General features: G+C 44.3%; 1 protein-coding gene across 1 annotated transcript in view; it reads left to right on the top strand.

Moving 5' to 3' along the window:
* The window catches only part of LOC138947630 (uncharacterized), a 55533-nt gene extending 41511 nt beyond the window's left edge, over positions 1-14022 (top strand). Inside the window, exons 6-8 of the mRNA XM_070319139.1 lie at positions 10264-10468; positions 11306-11453; positions 13605-14022. Coding sequence (XP_070175240.1) covers positions 10264-10468; positions 11306-11453; positions 13605-13786 — 535 coding nt within the window. The 3' untranslated portion in view covers positions 13787-14022. The remainder of the gene's footprint in view (positions 1-10263; positions 10469-11305; positions 11454-13604) is intronic.
* Positions 14023-15445: the final 1423 nt, after the last annotated feature.

The raw sequence follows: 15445 nt of genomic DNA, 5'->3' as shown, positions 1-15445 counted from the left end.
GTTGTGAATTCCATTTTCGAGGGTTGTCACGTTTGACACACTCTAGCTAAATTGTCACTGCCGCGTTCGATCTTTGCTTTGTTTGTCATTACTCCTTGGTTGTTCAATTATATAATTTAAAAAAAAATCGGTCTTGTCTGTTTTGTGTGGCGTGCTTGTAAAAAAGTGATCCTTAACTTTTTTTGAAGAGTGTACATACATGAGAGAGACTACCCATGTCAGAACTAAACCATATATATTCCCACGTGTGTATATCACCTAAATGAGGTCGGGTCAAACTACAGTCTGATAGGGAAGAAATGTTCCACTGCTCATGATGACCAAGTGACAAACTTCCTTCTTGAAAGGCGTTGTTGTTTCCCCTGTAAGAATTTTAGAACTTATTCGTGACACTATAATTCCTATTGTGACGTCTTTTTGCACTGTATTGCTCTTGACCTGAGTGATTTCACGTTGGAATTGAAATTCCAGGAAACGTGTCTTCTATTTAAACACTCCGAGTACGTTAGGAATTTTTAGGCCCGCACGTGGAACATGTAGAATAAACAGAATAGGGGAAGGGCTCCTAATATGGACCGGCTCCTAATATGGACCACCCCCTTTCCATGGAAATAACAAGGCGAGAGCACTCATAAATGATTGCAAGCGATAGAGTTACTCTCCCTTGCTGACTTGCAGAGGTTAAATATGTCCGGGAAGGCACGGAAGTCCAAACGGTGAGTCCTTTTCTCTTTCGATAGCTTACACTCTAAATCTGACCCTCGAAACTCATCGGTGTTTCTGCACATAAATAGCTTACAAGATAAACGACACCTTCTATCGGACACCTCAGGGTGTCTGTAATGTATGTTGCGAGTGTTGGCTTTCTGTAATACTGGAGAACGAAGAGTAACAAGAAGAGCAAACGCTCGATCGAGTCACTTTCGCAGTTCTGAATATTATATGAGGCATCAGATGGACAGGAAGAAATTGCTATTCACAACACAATGAGTCACGTTCACATAAAATTTGAGCCCGGTCACTTTTATAGTTTCCGAGAAAAGCCCAACGTTAAGTTGTGTGTTGCCGAACAGAAAAGGCTAGTTATCTCCCTTGTTTTTCTGATAACGTTCGTAAAAGGCTACAGATGTAAATACTTTGATGTAAAGAATAATCCTACAAAGTTTCAATCACATCCGATGAACTTTGTCAAAGATATAAAATGTCTAATTTTTCCTTTGACGCTGACCTGTGACCTTGAAAAAGGTCAAAGGTCAACGAAACCATCGTTAAAGTGTAGAGGTCATTGGAGGTCACGACTAAACAAAATATGAGCCCGATCGCTTTGATAGTTTCCGAGAAAAGTCCAACGTTAAGGTGGTGTCTACGGACGGCCGGCCAGCCGGCCGGACGGCCGGCCGGCCGGACAGACTAACACTGACCGATTACATAGAGTCACTTTTTCTCAAGTGACTCAAAAACAAATACTGAAAGATGCATGGGCGCCTAATATGGACCGCCTGTGGGCGCGTAATATGGACCGGTCCATATTAGGGGACCAAAGGTCCATATTAGGCGCCGTAAACTTTACAACGTGATTGCAGATGAATCAAGACATCACAAAAGAATAGAACAATTCCAAACAGCTTGGCATGACGTCATTAAGTTCCTGACGACATGAAGTCATGCTGCTTGGAAATTTCGGACACCTAAACTTTATTTTTTAGTCATGGCGAACATTGAAGTTTAAAATCTTACCCAGAAAAAACTTACCAACATCTTTTAAACTAATGGGTTGTGTGTGTGTGTGTGTGTGTGTGTGTGTGTGTGTGTGTGTGTGTGTGTGTGTGTGTGTGTGTGTGTGTGTGTGTTATACCTATCCCATGTCTCTATTTTTCAGTGGCCAATGGACTAACGATGATCTAAGCACGGCATTGGATGCCTACCACTATGGCCTAGGGTTGAACGTATGTTCAAGGGAATATAACATTCCGAAAGCAACCTTGAAACGTCACATAACGAACAAGAACAAGTACGCAAACGGAAAGACAAAACTTCTCGGCAGACACCAGCTGTTGCCTACAGAAATTGGACACTGACACCTTTTGCGACTGGCTTGAACATTTCATCCGACAAGGGAAGCCGACAGTGGATGAGAAAGTTCTACTCATTCTTGATGGCCACAAGAGCCACACCTGTAACATCAGAGCAATCAATCAAGCCAGGGAAAACGGCGTGATCCTGTTGTCGTTACCACCACACACAACACACAAAATGCAGCCCATGGACCGCTCACTCTTCAAACCCCTGCAAACCTACTACGACCAGGCCATTGAGAGTTGGCTGCGGAACCACCCAGGACGACGTGTCACCCCGTTTCAGGTACGTGCACGTTGTTCAATGAGGCATACCTGAAAGCTGCCAAGTTGAGCACAGCCATCAATGGGTTCAGATCCTGCGGCATATGGCCATGTTCCAGAGAGGTGTTTGACAGCAGCGAGTGTCATGCGTCAGCCGATGGGTCGCCCAGGGTATTTGCAATTCCAAGTTCACAGGGTCTTTCCTCGTCTCACCCACCACCGCCTCCAGTACAGGCTGCTAGATCGCCGCCATTTCAATCACTGGCTACAGAATCAGGTGTCTCCACCACAATCAGTTCATGAATACTCAACATCGCTGGCGTCGCCACTGCCAGCACGACCACCGGTTGCAAGAACCACATTATTGCAACCATCAACAGTGGATGCGGAGCAATCACAATCGCAGCCATCCAGATCACCTGTTTCTGAATACATGTTTTCAGAATCAACGCAGCCCTTGGTATCACCACGACCAGATGTTGCAACCTCATCACCATCGGCTTCAGAACAACAACCATGGTCACCTCGGGCAACTACTGACGGACCATCACGACCATCAGGGACGGATGCTTCATCAGGCGTACCCTTTCCTTCAACATCTGAAATAAACATCGCGAAAGATGGGCGTTGCTTATTCAGAAGCATTGTTGTCGCCACTGATCCAGTCCTGCAAACTTGCCAGCGGTTGAACGGCCAGCCTGTTGATCCAGTACTTAGACTGAAAGAACAAGCGGCAGCAGATAGCTTGCGAAGTCAGCTGATGCTTCACATTTGGGGCCAGATTGATGAACACGCTGAGTATATGGTGGAGGATGCTTTGAACGCAGACATGCCTCGTCATCTTCGTTTCCAAACACTGCATGATAGAGTATTCGCAATGGCAGCTCCAACAGCAATGGTTGGGGAGTTTGAAATATCCCAAACATTAAAAATGCTGGAAAGGCCAATCATCATCCTTGATAGGAGAGGGAGCACACTGAAGTATGGGAGTGGATTTGCACATGCCTCTCCGGTGTATTTGATCTACACCGCGTTCGGTGACAACGCTGGACATTATGATTGTGTCCTTCCACCTCAAGGTTCTACCGTGGAGCTTTCCAATCCATCGTCAATAAAACGTCAGAAAGACCGTAGAACATCCGCAGAAGAGCTCACCGCGAGCCCTTACAAACGTAAGCTGGAAGAAAAAGCGTACCAGAGAAAAAAGAATGCCACCAGGATGACCATTCCGACGAACAGCAGGAAAAGAACAACAAAGAAAACCACAGAGAACACGAAGCTAGCAGAAACTGAAACTGAGGGGAATTGGCACTGCAACCTGTGTGGCGAGTGGAGCCTGGAGGACATGATCTGCTGCAGGAGCTGCAAAAGATGGGCACACACTGCTTGTGCAGGGACAACCCGATCATGCTATGTTTGTGACTTGTTGTTAGCATTTTTTTTTTACTTCTGTTGCATGCCGGTTGCTTTTACCTTTTTTTTTCCTTTTCCCTCTCTCATTTTCTGTTCGTTTACTTTTTTTTTAATTTACAGGCGGGGGTCTTCATTGATTGCTGTTGGCACTTTAACTTTTATCAATGCACAACGACCTTATGTGAGAGATGCTTTTGTTGACCATTCTTCTTGATTTTCACATGATTTGTCATGGCATGTGCACTAGTGATGCTGATGGGGTCTATGTCGACCAAAAGAGTGGGATTCCCTGTAGGTGGAGTTCCTGGAGGGGGATTCCCTGTATACAGGGAATCCCACAGGGTGGAGTTTTTCAATAAAACTTGCAAACCATACTCGACTTTCTAAGAAATATCAAAAAAGATTGAAAAACATCAAATTCTACCGATGTCACCAAGCATCACGTGACTTTCCGCAATATCAGCGACACGCTACAGGAACTAAATCCTGTGGTATTCCCTGTATACAGGGAATCCCCCTCCAGGAACTCCACCTACAGGGAATCCCACTCTTTTGGTCGACATAGACCCCATGCGCACTAGTGATGGTATCATGATACTGTGTGTGTGTGTGTGTGTGTGTGTGTGTGTGTGTGTGTGTGCGTGTGCGTGTATGTGTGTGTGCGTGTGCGTGTATGTGTCCGTGTGAGTTTGTGTGTGTGTGTGTGTGTGTGTGTGGGGGGTCCGTCTTGACTCTTATGTTAGACTTGATAACAAAACTCCACTCTTGATTCGTGAAGTGTGTCACCATTTATCCCTCTTCACATCCTGGTATGTTTAACAGAGAGAGAGAGAGAGAGAGAGAGAGAGAGAGAGAGAGAGAGAGAGAGAGAGAGAGAGAGAGAGAGAGAGAGAGAGAGAGAGAGAGAGAGAGAGAGAGATTCTGAGAGAGAGAAAGAGAGAGAGAGAGAGAGAGAGAGAGAGAGAGAGAGAAAGAGAGAGAGAGAGAGAGAGAGAGAGAGATATTCTGAGTTCGTGTGCGTTGTCAGCTGACCTACGCTGGCTTGCCATGTCTCACGAAGGACTTAACGATTTTGATTTTTTAACTGCCGAGTTCGCCTGTAAGGAGTGTTCTATTCTATATTTATTTCTGCTTTTCTGCCATGGATTTGTCCAGGAATCACAGCAGATTGATGTTAACAATGCTGAATCCACTTCCTTTTTACCCGTTGAACCCGATTTTTACCCCCTCAACCCCCCCCCCCCCCCCCCCCCCGACCAGTACACGGCAGTAAATGTAAACTTTATCTCGCATCAATCTCTCGGCGCTGCTTAGTGCAGGATGTGCCTGGTTTCCTAACCTCCACCGGTGACATGTTTTGTTTGGTTTTAGGATACATGGGATAGGTTTACCTTCAGAGCCTTTCCTATGATGGCCACTGTTTACCAAAGTGATAATCACTAAGAGCAGCTTTGCTTTATGCGTTCGGGATTACAACGGAACTCATCGTGCAAACTCGACAGACCAGGTTGTGTTAACCTCACCACCCCATATTATTTTTTCTTTGATAATTAGCAATGACCTTCTGACACTTATTTGATTCACATTAAATCATCAAGGCACGGTACCATTTTTATCTTCCTGCTGGCCCCCCGTTACCCCCCCCCCCCCCTTATACACCCCCCCCCCTAACACCACCACCCCCCCCCCCCCCCCCCCACTCGTCGTTTCTTTGACACTTTTTGCCGAATTTAACTTCGAAAGTAATGAAAATAAATTGTCCATGTTGACTTTTTCAATTTGTTTCACGATATGTATCTGTTTTGTTCCTATTGACGATGTATTTATGTGTCGATAAAATAGTTTTACAGTTTGATGATTTTTTCGCTAGGGCATTTGCTCATTTATCAGCATACACAATTTCGACATTAGAGATGAGGTTTAAAGTTGTTGTTGTTTCTACTTCACACATATGAACTATTGATTATTTTGTCGTAAAATAAAGTTGAATTTCACTGCACTATGAGGCGATCTCTCCCTGTCAATTTTCGTTTCTGTTCTTCGTTACTGTTATGTTGTATTTTGATTCTTCTTCTTGTTGAACTGAATGAAATTGTTCAGGTTTACGTTTGAATAAACTTTAAAGTGACATACTTGGTTGTAGCGTGTTATTTTGAATGTTTGTGGAATATTTGAATGTGGTCCATATTAGGAGCCTCACAGGTAAAGGGGACCACTAGCAACGTTTTCTTTCTTTACTTTTTGCTGAGTTTCTAGCACAGCTTGCTAGCTGCCATTCAACTTGAGGATACCTTAGACAAAGAACAACCACCATGCAAAATATTATACTTGTTGGTGATAAAACAAGCTAGTTATTAGCTATAATAAAAAGGTGGTCCATATTAGGAGCCCTTCCCCTACTATATGGATCGGTGTATGATGCCAGGTTTACACTCGTTGCTTTTTAAAAGAATGAAAAGCTTGTTTTCGTATGCAGTTTAACAAAACAAAACACAAACTCGTGTGAACGTGGTACCAAAAAGAAAGCCACGTAGTATTCTGTAATTATACCTCGGGACCAAATTTGTTTATCACTACATCCGGACTATCATTACACCAGGACGTCCGGCTATAGTGATATTTTTGTTCAAAGCTTTTATTGCTACATGCGGCGACACATTTGGTAAACTAGCCTCAAGGCAGTAACAAGGTGATTTTGGAACCACTATTGATTTCGTTTTGTGACGTTTCTTCTGTTGTCTTTGTCAGGCTTGCAAATGTCCTGTGTTAACCTACCCCCGTCCTGGCAGTTCAACAGTGGGTGTGTGTGTGTGTGCGTGCGTGCGTGCGTGCGTGTGTGTGTGTGTTTTAGAGAGAGAGAGAGAGAGAGAGAGAGAGAGAGAGAGAGAGAGAGAGAGAGAGAGAGAGAGAAGGGCCACTTAGAAATAAGGGTTAAATGAAAAATTGTCAGATTTTTTAGGAATGAAATGTAGTCTTTAATCAGTAACAAATGAAACCAATCCAACAGTGCACTGTCTACTTTCGGTTCCCCAGGGCATCTCTCGCGCTTCCTCTTCGGTCGCACTCGTCTCACCACTATAAAACTTCTGCTTTAATTGTTCACCATTTTTCACAATAGCGCATACTGTTGACTGTGCAACCTTGTACTTCTTTGCAATTTCCGTCTGTGTACCTTGTTTTCTTTCAATGTCTTTCAAGAGATCAATTTTCCGCTTCAGGGTAAGCACAGTGCGTGGCTGGCTTTTGCTCGACATTTTGGTAAAGGGAGATTACTCTCGAACATTATCACTACAGCCGGACTTTAGCTTCCCCGGGACTTGAAAATACTATCACTACAAGCGGACTATCACTATATCCGGACTGAAAAATATCACTACAACCGGACTAAGTTAACAAAGAACATGAACAACTGGGACCGGGACCCAGAAATTCTATTACTACAGCCGGACTATCACTATATGTACTGATCAAACAATTCGACTCACCATGTCAGATCTTGCCATGACATAAAGTCATCTGACCACTTTAACACATACTAAAATTCAACATTCTTGCTGCTACCTGTGCAGACAGTTTGTTTCTGTGATGAATTGATTTGACAGGTTGCCACTAGTGTTCGTTAAGATATTAGATCCTGACAACAATCATCAGCAAAGCCCCACTCTGCACGGGAAGCACCCAGGCTGTTTAGTGTTGGTATGTGTCACCCAGGCTGTTTAGTGTTGGTATGTGTCACCCAGGCTGTTTAGTGTTGGTATGTGTCACCCAGGCTGTTTAGTGTTGGTATGTGTCACCCAGGCTGTTTAGTGTTGGTATGTGTCACACTGGCTGTTTAGTGTTGGTATGTGTCGCCCAGGCTGTTTAGTGTTGGTATGTGTCACCCAGGCTGTTTAGTGTTGGTATGTGTCACCCAGGCTGTTTAGTGTTGGTATGTGTCACCCAGGCTGTTTAGTGTTGGTATGTGTCACACTGGCTGTTTAGTGTTGGTATGTGTCGCCCAGGCTGTTTAGTGTTGGTATGTGTCACACTGGAGGGATGGTTTTGTTTGTTCGTTCATGGGCTGAAACTCCCACGGCTTTTACGTGTATGACCGTTTTTACCCCGCCATTTAGGCAGCCATACGCCGCTTTCGGAGGAAGCATGCTGGGTATTTTCGTGTTTCTATAACCCACCGAACTCTGACATGGATTACAGGATCTTTTTCGTGCGCACTTGGTCTTGTGCTTGCGCGTACACACGGGGGTGTTCGGACACCGAGGAGAGTCTGCACACAAAGTTGACTCTGAGAAATAAATCTCTCGCCGAACGTGGGGACGAACTCACGCTGACAGCGGCCAACTGGATACAAATCCAGCGCGCTACCGACTGAGCTACATCCCCGCCCTGGAGGAATGGTTTGATCCCATGTGTAAGCTGGCCAGCTGTAAGATAGTGAGCACAACAGTTTTCAGGGGAAGAACGGTGCCTGTTAAACCATCCAGGGACCACTGCCAACATAAGAGGGATGGCCTTGTCTCATGTAAAAGTCTTGACAGACCGAAGATGGTGGCCACGAGTCGTTTACATGTGAAGGACTGTGCCTTTAAAACCCTGTGAATGCCGGAAGAATTTAGTAAAAAAAATCAAAAAAAATCAAGGTTAAAACATAGCATAGAAGACACAACAATTAGACTAAAACTGAGAAAATGGTCTCCAGGGGAGGCAATGCTTTTTTCATAACTTGATTGTCCCATTGCTGGGAAATTCGAGTCGCTTCCTCCCAGTGGAAGGCAATCATCTTCCTGCAATTCAAAGGGCAATACACAGCAGTTGTTTCCCCTGTCAGAGTAATAATGTTGTAATAATAGCAAAGATGGTTGGTTAGTTGGTTATTGATTTTGTTTTTATCGTCTCTTCAACCTAAATGGCTATCCGGGACCAACAGCAAAGTATGCATCTGATACGTATTATGAAAGTAAAGGGGGTTAAAGGCGAACATCCATCTCTAGGAGACCAAGCCAAGGGTTCTGACAAACTAACTACAAACAGTGCTCGAGCGCTAAAAACAATTTCATTCGATACGTTTACCCTCTCTGGATAACTTGCTCATGAATGCCAAAACAGCTGCGAACGCACTAACCACTAAATCGTCAGGCGTTTTTCCTTTTTTCTCATCAAACGTATAAACAAATAAATTAGATAAAATGGGAATTAATCTTACGTGCACACTAAGTTGTGTAGTGTATTTTGAAGTGTACAGTGGCCTTTTTACAATGATTCGTGATGGCCTCTTCACTGGTCCGTGTTAGGCGCCGACCTAATAAGGACCAGTTGTGAAATTTTCTGTATTTAATTTTTGCTGAATGTCTATCAAAGCTAATTCGCTAAAAATAGACCTAACGATTAATTAAAGACAGAACAACTACCAAGTACAGAAAACCAGCTATTCATCAGCGTGAAACAAAAAGTGGAAGGCCACAGAGCTAAATTTAGTGTTGCCAGCACGAGAAGCTTGTGTCTCCCGAACGAGCTTCGGGACAATTTGTCCGATATGTTTATTTTCTGTACTATATGTGTTCGTCTGTCTGTTCACTTAAAGGGATACTATCTAACAGGAAAACTGTCTCAAATCGCCCGAAGACATATACAGTTCAGGTTTGGGGTTGTAATTATGTGACCACACGCCAGGAATACCTGAAAATAAACGTTTGAGCGCTGAGTTACTCAAATTAAAAACGGCTGTGTTTTGATAAGGAATCCCAGACTGTAATTCTCATTGTGACGCCTTTTTGCGCGAGTCCTAATTTTCGTCCTACCTTTCGACGCTGAGTAATTCAAGCGCTATTCCCAGAGATACAGATTTGAAATTGAGCCAAGAGCTACATAGTTCGTTTTGGGAGTTGAATAGATGACAACATACACGAGGAAGTTCTTAAAATTAGTGTTTGAGCGTTCTATTTTTCAATTCTGAATGCTGTGTTTGCAGACCCTGATATTCTCTAACGGACATTGTGTTTGTTTCTGTAATGCGAAACTTCTTAGCCCTGTATAACACGGGATTTGCATGCGGAAGCTAGACCTTAGGTTTAACTTCCTCAATCCAACGGTCTTAATCTGCTTTGACGAATTGATATTTATGAACACTTAATAGATAATGACGACGACCGGAAGTTCTGACTCCTGAAATAAACCGCTCGCTCATAAACATTCATTCAATTATTTAGCATAGTTTTGGAGCAGGTTTCTTAATTACAGTACAGCGAATGTCCCTTGCACTTTTTAATGTCCAACTCGTAAGAAAACTGTTCACAATGGCGCCTTCGGTATACTATCTTTAAAGTCACCTCTGGGTCGAATATCAGTGACCGTTACGTTTTGTTTTGTCACAATTAAACGTTCCAACAACATAACTTTCTTGTTTTTTGATTCTGAACTTTGAAACGTCGGTCGTCTATAGATATCTTTTTGGATTGTAGACCTACATCTCTCCCGCGCGGATGTTGGGCTTTAAGTCTTGTCTCTTTGCCCACAGGCTGTACTCTCGATTTCTGTTCGACTACAACCGGGCGACGCTGAACGACTACCGACAACAGACGGTGGTGGACAGGTCGCTGAGGACGCCACAAGTCTTCCACCAGTTCGTGCTGGATGGGGTCGCCAAGTACACCGAGTGTTTCAGGACACAGTCCCTCCGCCACTGTGTCTACAACAGAACACTGTGGGAGACCGTGCATGGGGTATGTGGCTCTTTGCTCAAGATGGAACATCTCTTTTAACATCTAGTACACATCCAAAAGCCAACCATGAAAAATAATCTGTCTGAAGGGGAGAGAATGCTAAAAAATATGTGGAGTGCTAAAGGTTAAGATCTAAAAAATAATCTGGTCTTGAGGCAAATTTGCGGAGCCTTGTTGGCAGAAAGTCTGAGAAAGAAGGGGGTTAAAAGAGTAAAATGTTATCTGTTATATTGTACGCCCTGGGGATGAGACAGAGCTTTATCTTTGTATAGTCATGACATTTACAGATTTAAGTATGTAAACAACAACAAACCTGCGGGTCAAACATAGTGGTGTTTTCAAAGCAAAATTACAATTAGAGATTAATATGCAAATGGCGAATTATCAAGTTATTAGGCCTACATGATACACAAACACTTTTGGATCTGTGAAGTCTTCGGTTACCATGATAGTTATGAGATCAAGGGTAGGGCGAATGGTTACAAGAGAGGTGAAGGGAGGGGAGGGGGGATGTTTACAATGCCGGGTGCTGGGCTGTGAGCAATACCGGCCAATGTTTAGCTCAGGCACCGTCGCGCCTCAGTTCCATACCGAACACTGCGCCTTCATTCCAGGAAAGTGCACTGGGCTGTTCTGGACATCTGTCTTCAAGGCAGACTGTTACGAAGAGGTGTAAGTTACACCGACCCTAGCGGCTAAGCCAAAAGCCAAATGCTCGTGTCAAAACTAAGGACCCACTTTTTATGTAGTTAACACCACTACTTTCCAAGATTTAAAAACAAAATGTCGACCTTCTTTAGACACAGAATGTTTGATGAGAATCAATTTCTTGTGCAGCTGAAGATACAGGATAGTCTTTATTCTGTGCTGCTCGAGGATTGGCTGAGAGTCATACCACGTGATAGGTTCCTATTTCTTCGAACAGAAGACTTCAAAAAAGACATTAGAGGATACATGGGGAAAATATTCCAGTTTCTTGAATTAGGTGAGGATCTTCTGGACTTGTGTGTTAGTGTTAGTGTTTGTGCGTGTGTGTGCATAGGTGCGTGTGTGTGTGATGTATGCACGCACTGTTTGGCACGATGTGAATCTATGCTTGTGTGTGTGTGTGTGTGTGTGTGTGTGTGTGTGTGTGTGTGTGTGTGTGTGTGAGTGCATGTGTGTGTGTATGTGTCAGTGTGCGTGCGTATGAATGTGCGAGTGCCAACACCGTTTTGTGCAATGTGAAGTATGTTTGTGTGTGTGTGTGTGTGTGTGTGTGTGTGTGTGTGTGTGTGTGTGTGTGTGTGTGTGTGTGTGTGTGTGTGTGTGTGTGTGTGTGTGTGTGTGTGTTCGAGTACTCTGATTCGATGTGAAACGGTGTGCGAGTGTATTATGTACACTCTTCAAAAAAAGGATCGGTTGAAAAAACGGATCTAATTATAAAAAATTGCCAAAAAATTAAACATCGACATAATAATTAAAAGATTAATGTGTTTGAATTAACAAATGAACATTGAGTCTTGACCTAGAATTTTGTTTGGCAGGCAGAGTTATTTCCCTTTGTGGGACTTCTCAAAAGCTTCTGCATTTTGGAAGAAAAAGGGTGTTTTTTATAGCCCCATGAAATTTGCGGAACGCATGCCAGGTCAAAAGGTTGTAATGCACGTGCTACAACAGGGTCTTGGCAATGAACATCGCTCACCAGCTTGTGTTTAAAGGTTGACACGCTGACACAATTATGCACAGTAGCAACATGCCCCCACGAAGAAAACTGAGCGATTTGGATAGAGGAAGGGCAATAGGATGGCTACAAGACGGTGTTGCTGCCAGGCAAGTGGCCCAGAGGCTTGCAGTGGCTCCCTCTGTCATCATCAGACTAAAACAGAGATTCCACGCAACTGGAAGAGTGCAGGAGCGACAACGTTCCGGTCGGCCCAGAGTCACCACACAAAGAGAGGATCGCTTCATTCAGAGGCAGGCCATGCAACAAAGATTGGCTACGGCAAACAACATTAGGCAACGCCTACAAGCTACCACCAACACTGTTGTTAGTGGTCAGACGATCCGAAACCACTTACACAACTTTGGCTTGCGTGCAAGGCGTCCAGTCCGAGGAACAACCCTGACTGCTAATCACCGAGCAGCTCGCCGAGCCTGGTGCACTCAACATGTGAGGTGGCAACGTCAGCAGTGGGCTCAGGTGTTGTTTACGGATGAGTCCCGCTTTTGCTTGGAACCTGCTGACGGTCGCATCCGAGTGTGGAGGCGTCGCGGAGAGCGCTTCGCAGAAGGCACTGTTCTGGAACGACAGCATTTTGGCGGAGGCTCTGTGATGGTCTGGGGAGGGATCGGCACACGTCTAAGGACACCTCTGTACCATGTAGTGGGCAACTTGACCGGTGTCCGCTACCAGAATGAGATCCTGCAACCCCTGGTCGTTCCAGCCCTCCAAGCGATCGGCCCTCGTGCGATTCTTCAGGATGAGAACGCACTTCCCCATCGCTCTGCAGCTGTAAACACCTTCATCCAGCAGGCCAGGGTCAACAGGATGCTGTGGCCAGCCAACAGCCCGGACCTGAACCCCATAGAGCACATGTGGGACGAGCTTTGTCGTCGGGTACAGCAACATCACCCTCCTCCTGCCAATCTAGGTCAACTGCTGCAATGCCTCCAGCAGGAGTGGAATGGAGTTCCCAGAGCATTCATATGCAACCTAATCCACTCCATGCGCCAACGATGTGTTGAACGGAGGGCACACACGTTATTGACACTGATTCACATTGTTGTGAATTCCATTTTCGAGGGTTGTCACGTTTGACACACTAGCTAAATTGTCGCTGCCGCGTTCGATCTTTGCTTTGTTTGTCATTACTCCTTGGTTGTTCAATTATATAATTAAAAAAAAAGAAATAATTCGGTCTTGTCTGTTTTGTGTGGCGTGCTTGTAAATAAATGATCCTTAACTTTTTTGAAGAGTGTATGTGTGTGTGTGCGTGTGTGTGGTTGTGAATGTTTGTACGTGCGTCCCTTTGTGTGTGCGCGCGTCTGTGTGTTTGGCATTTTACGTTTGTCTTAGACCAGCGAGACTTCATCCCTCACCTTTTCAATTGTATCCGATCTAAGACTCTCCATCATTGTGTGTGTGTGTCTTCAGATCCAATTGACGAAACAAGGATGCAGAAGATTTGCAACGCCTCGTCGGTGATGATTGGTAGACACAACACGGGGCCCATGCTGCACGAGACACGCACACTGTTGACAAACTTCTTCGCGCCCTTCGTCAACAGGCTGGGAGAGCTGCTCCAAGACGACAAGTTCTTGTGGAGAGACTTGTAATGTGGGCTTAGACTCTGCTAGTTTTGTGTGTGTGTGGAGACTCCAAGACAACAAGTTCTTGTGGAGAGACTTGCAATGTGGCCTTAGACTTTGCTAGTTTTGTGTGTGTGTGTGGAGAGCTGCTCCAAGACAAGTTCTTGTGGAGAGACTTGCAATGTGGCCTTAGACTTTGCTAGTTTTGTGTGTGTGTGTGGAGTGCTGCTCCAAGACAACAAGTTCTTGTGGAGGGACTTGTAATTTGGGCCTTAGACTTTGCTTGTGTGTGTGTGTGTGTGTGTGTGTGTGTGTGTGTGTGTGTGTGTGTGTGTGTGTGTGTGTGTGTGTGTGTGCGAGGGTGGACGGACGGAGAGAAAGATGGATGTATAGATGGACGCATCCAGCCTCAGAACTAAACTTGGCCAAATAATTATTGCAACAATTTTTGCACGCTAAGTATAAGAAAAGCATTAGAACGCAATTCATTTTAGTTGAACTTTATATGCTCGAAAAGGTAATTATGTCAGCTGTACATATCATTTGTCCGATTGATGGTACTTTATATAGGTATCCCGTGACAGCCTGTCAAACAAGGTCACCCCTAAAATTGACCTGACAAAAACCATAGCCTCGTATGTTAAAATCTGCAAAAAAATCAGAATATGCACAAACCAAACACTTCTAACATTCAGTGGCAAGGCCATTCAATTTTCAGTTCAGAACATTTTGTTTTATGCACCTGACTTCTTTAGTCTTTATGTAGCCTTTTGTCAAAGGCGGTAGGTGTCAATCGTTTCAGAGGCCAAAAAAGGCACGTTTTGCGGCCATTTTCCTCCACCCAAAGAGCCATATCTGCTCAAGTTCTCAATGATTTGCTTTGTAAATTTCAGAAGTTATTACCAATAGGCTGACCTAAATCTGTCTTGCTTTTTGCGAATGTGTATATTAAGCGTGTCGTATTACGTACATTTTCAGAAAGAACTAAACAAATATTCATATTAATTCAGGCCGGTTTTAGGTAAAAAAATCGTGACTTTGCATGCAAAGCACAACATTGTTTGAGCAATAGGTACAAAAGTTTGAGGCAGATCCAAGTGCTGGTTTACATTTGCTGTAGATGGGAACGCGCAAGAAATTGTATCGATCACCGTCCTTGGTAATGCGTACAGTAGCGGTGGGTGGCCGAGTGGTAACGCACTTGCGCTCGGAAGCGAGAGGTTGCGAGTTCGACCCTGGGTCAGGGCGTTAGCAATTTTCTCTCTCCTTTCCTAACCTAGGTGGTGGGTTCAAGTGCTAGTCTTTCGGATGAGACGAAAAACAGAGGTCCCTTCGTGTACACTACATTGGGGTGTGCACGTTAAAGATCCCACGATTGACAAAAGGGTCTTTCCTGGCAAAATTGTATAGGCATAGATAAAAATGTCCACCAAAATACCCGTGTGACTTGGAATAATAGGCCGTGAAAAGTAGGATATGCGCCGAAATGACTGCGATCTGCTGGCCGATGTGAATGCGTGATGTATTGTGTAAAACAAATCCATCTCACACGGCATAAATAAATCCCTGCGCCTTGAATATGTGCGCGATATATACTGTTCAAAAAAAGAAACGCATAGCTTGTAATATTTGGTTAATTTAGTTATATGGCTACAAGGATATCCACCAAACTGCAGAAAATGTTTA

The sequence above is a fragment of the Littorina saxatilis genome, linkage group LG14, assembly GCF_037325665.1.
Source record: "Littorina saxatilis isolate snail1 linkage group LG14, US_GU_Lsax_2.0, whole genome shotgun sequence".
NCBI classification, from domain to species: Eukaryota; Metazoa; Mollusca; class Gastropoda; order Littorinimorpha; family Littorinidae; genus Littorina; species Littorina saxatilis.
The sequence above is the reverse complement of the archived record's forward strand: the minus strand, read 5'-3'. Positions and strand labels throughout refer to the sequence as shown.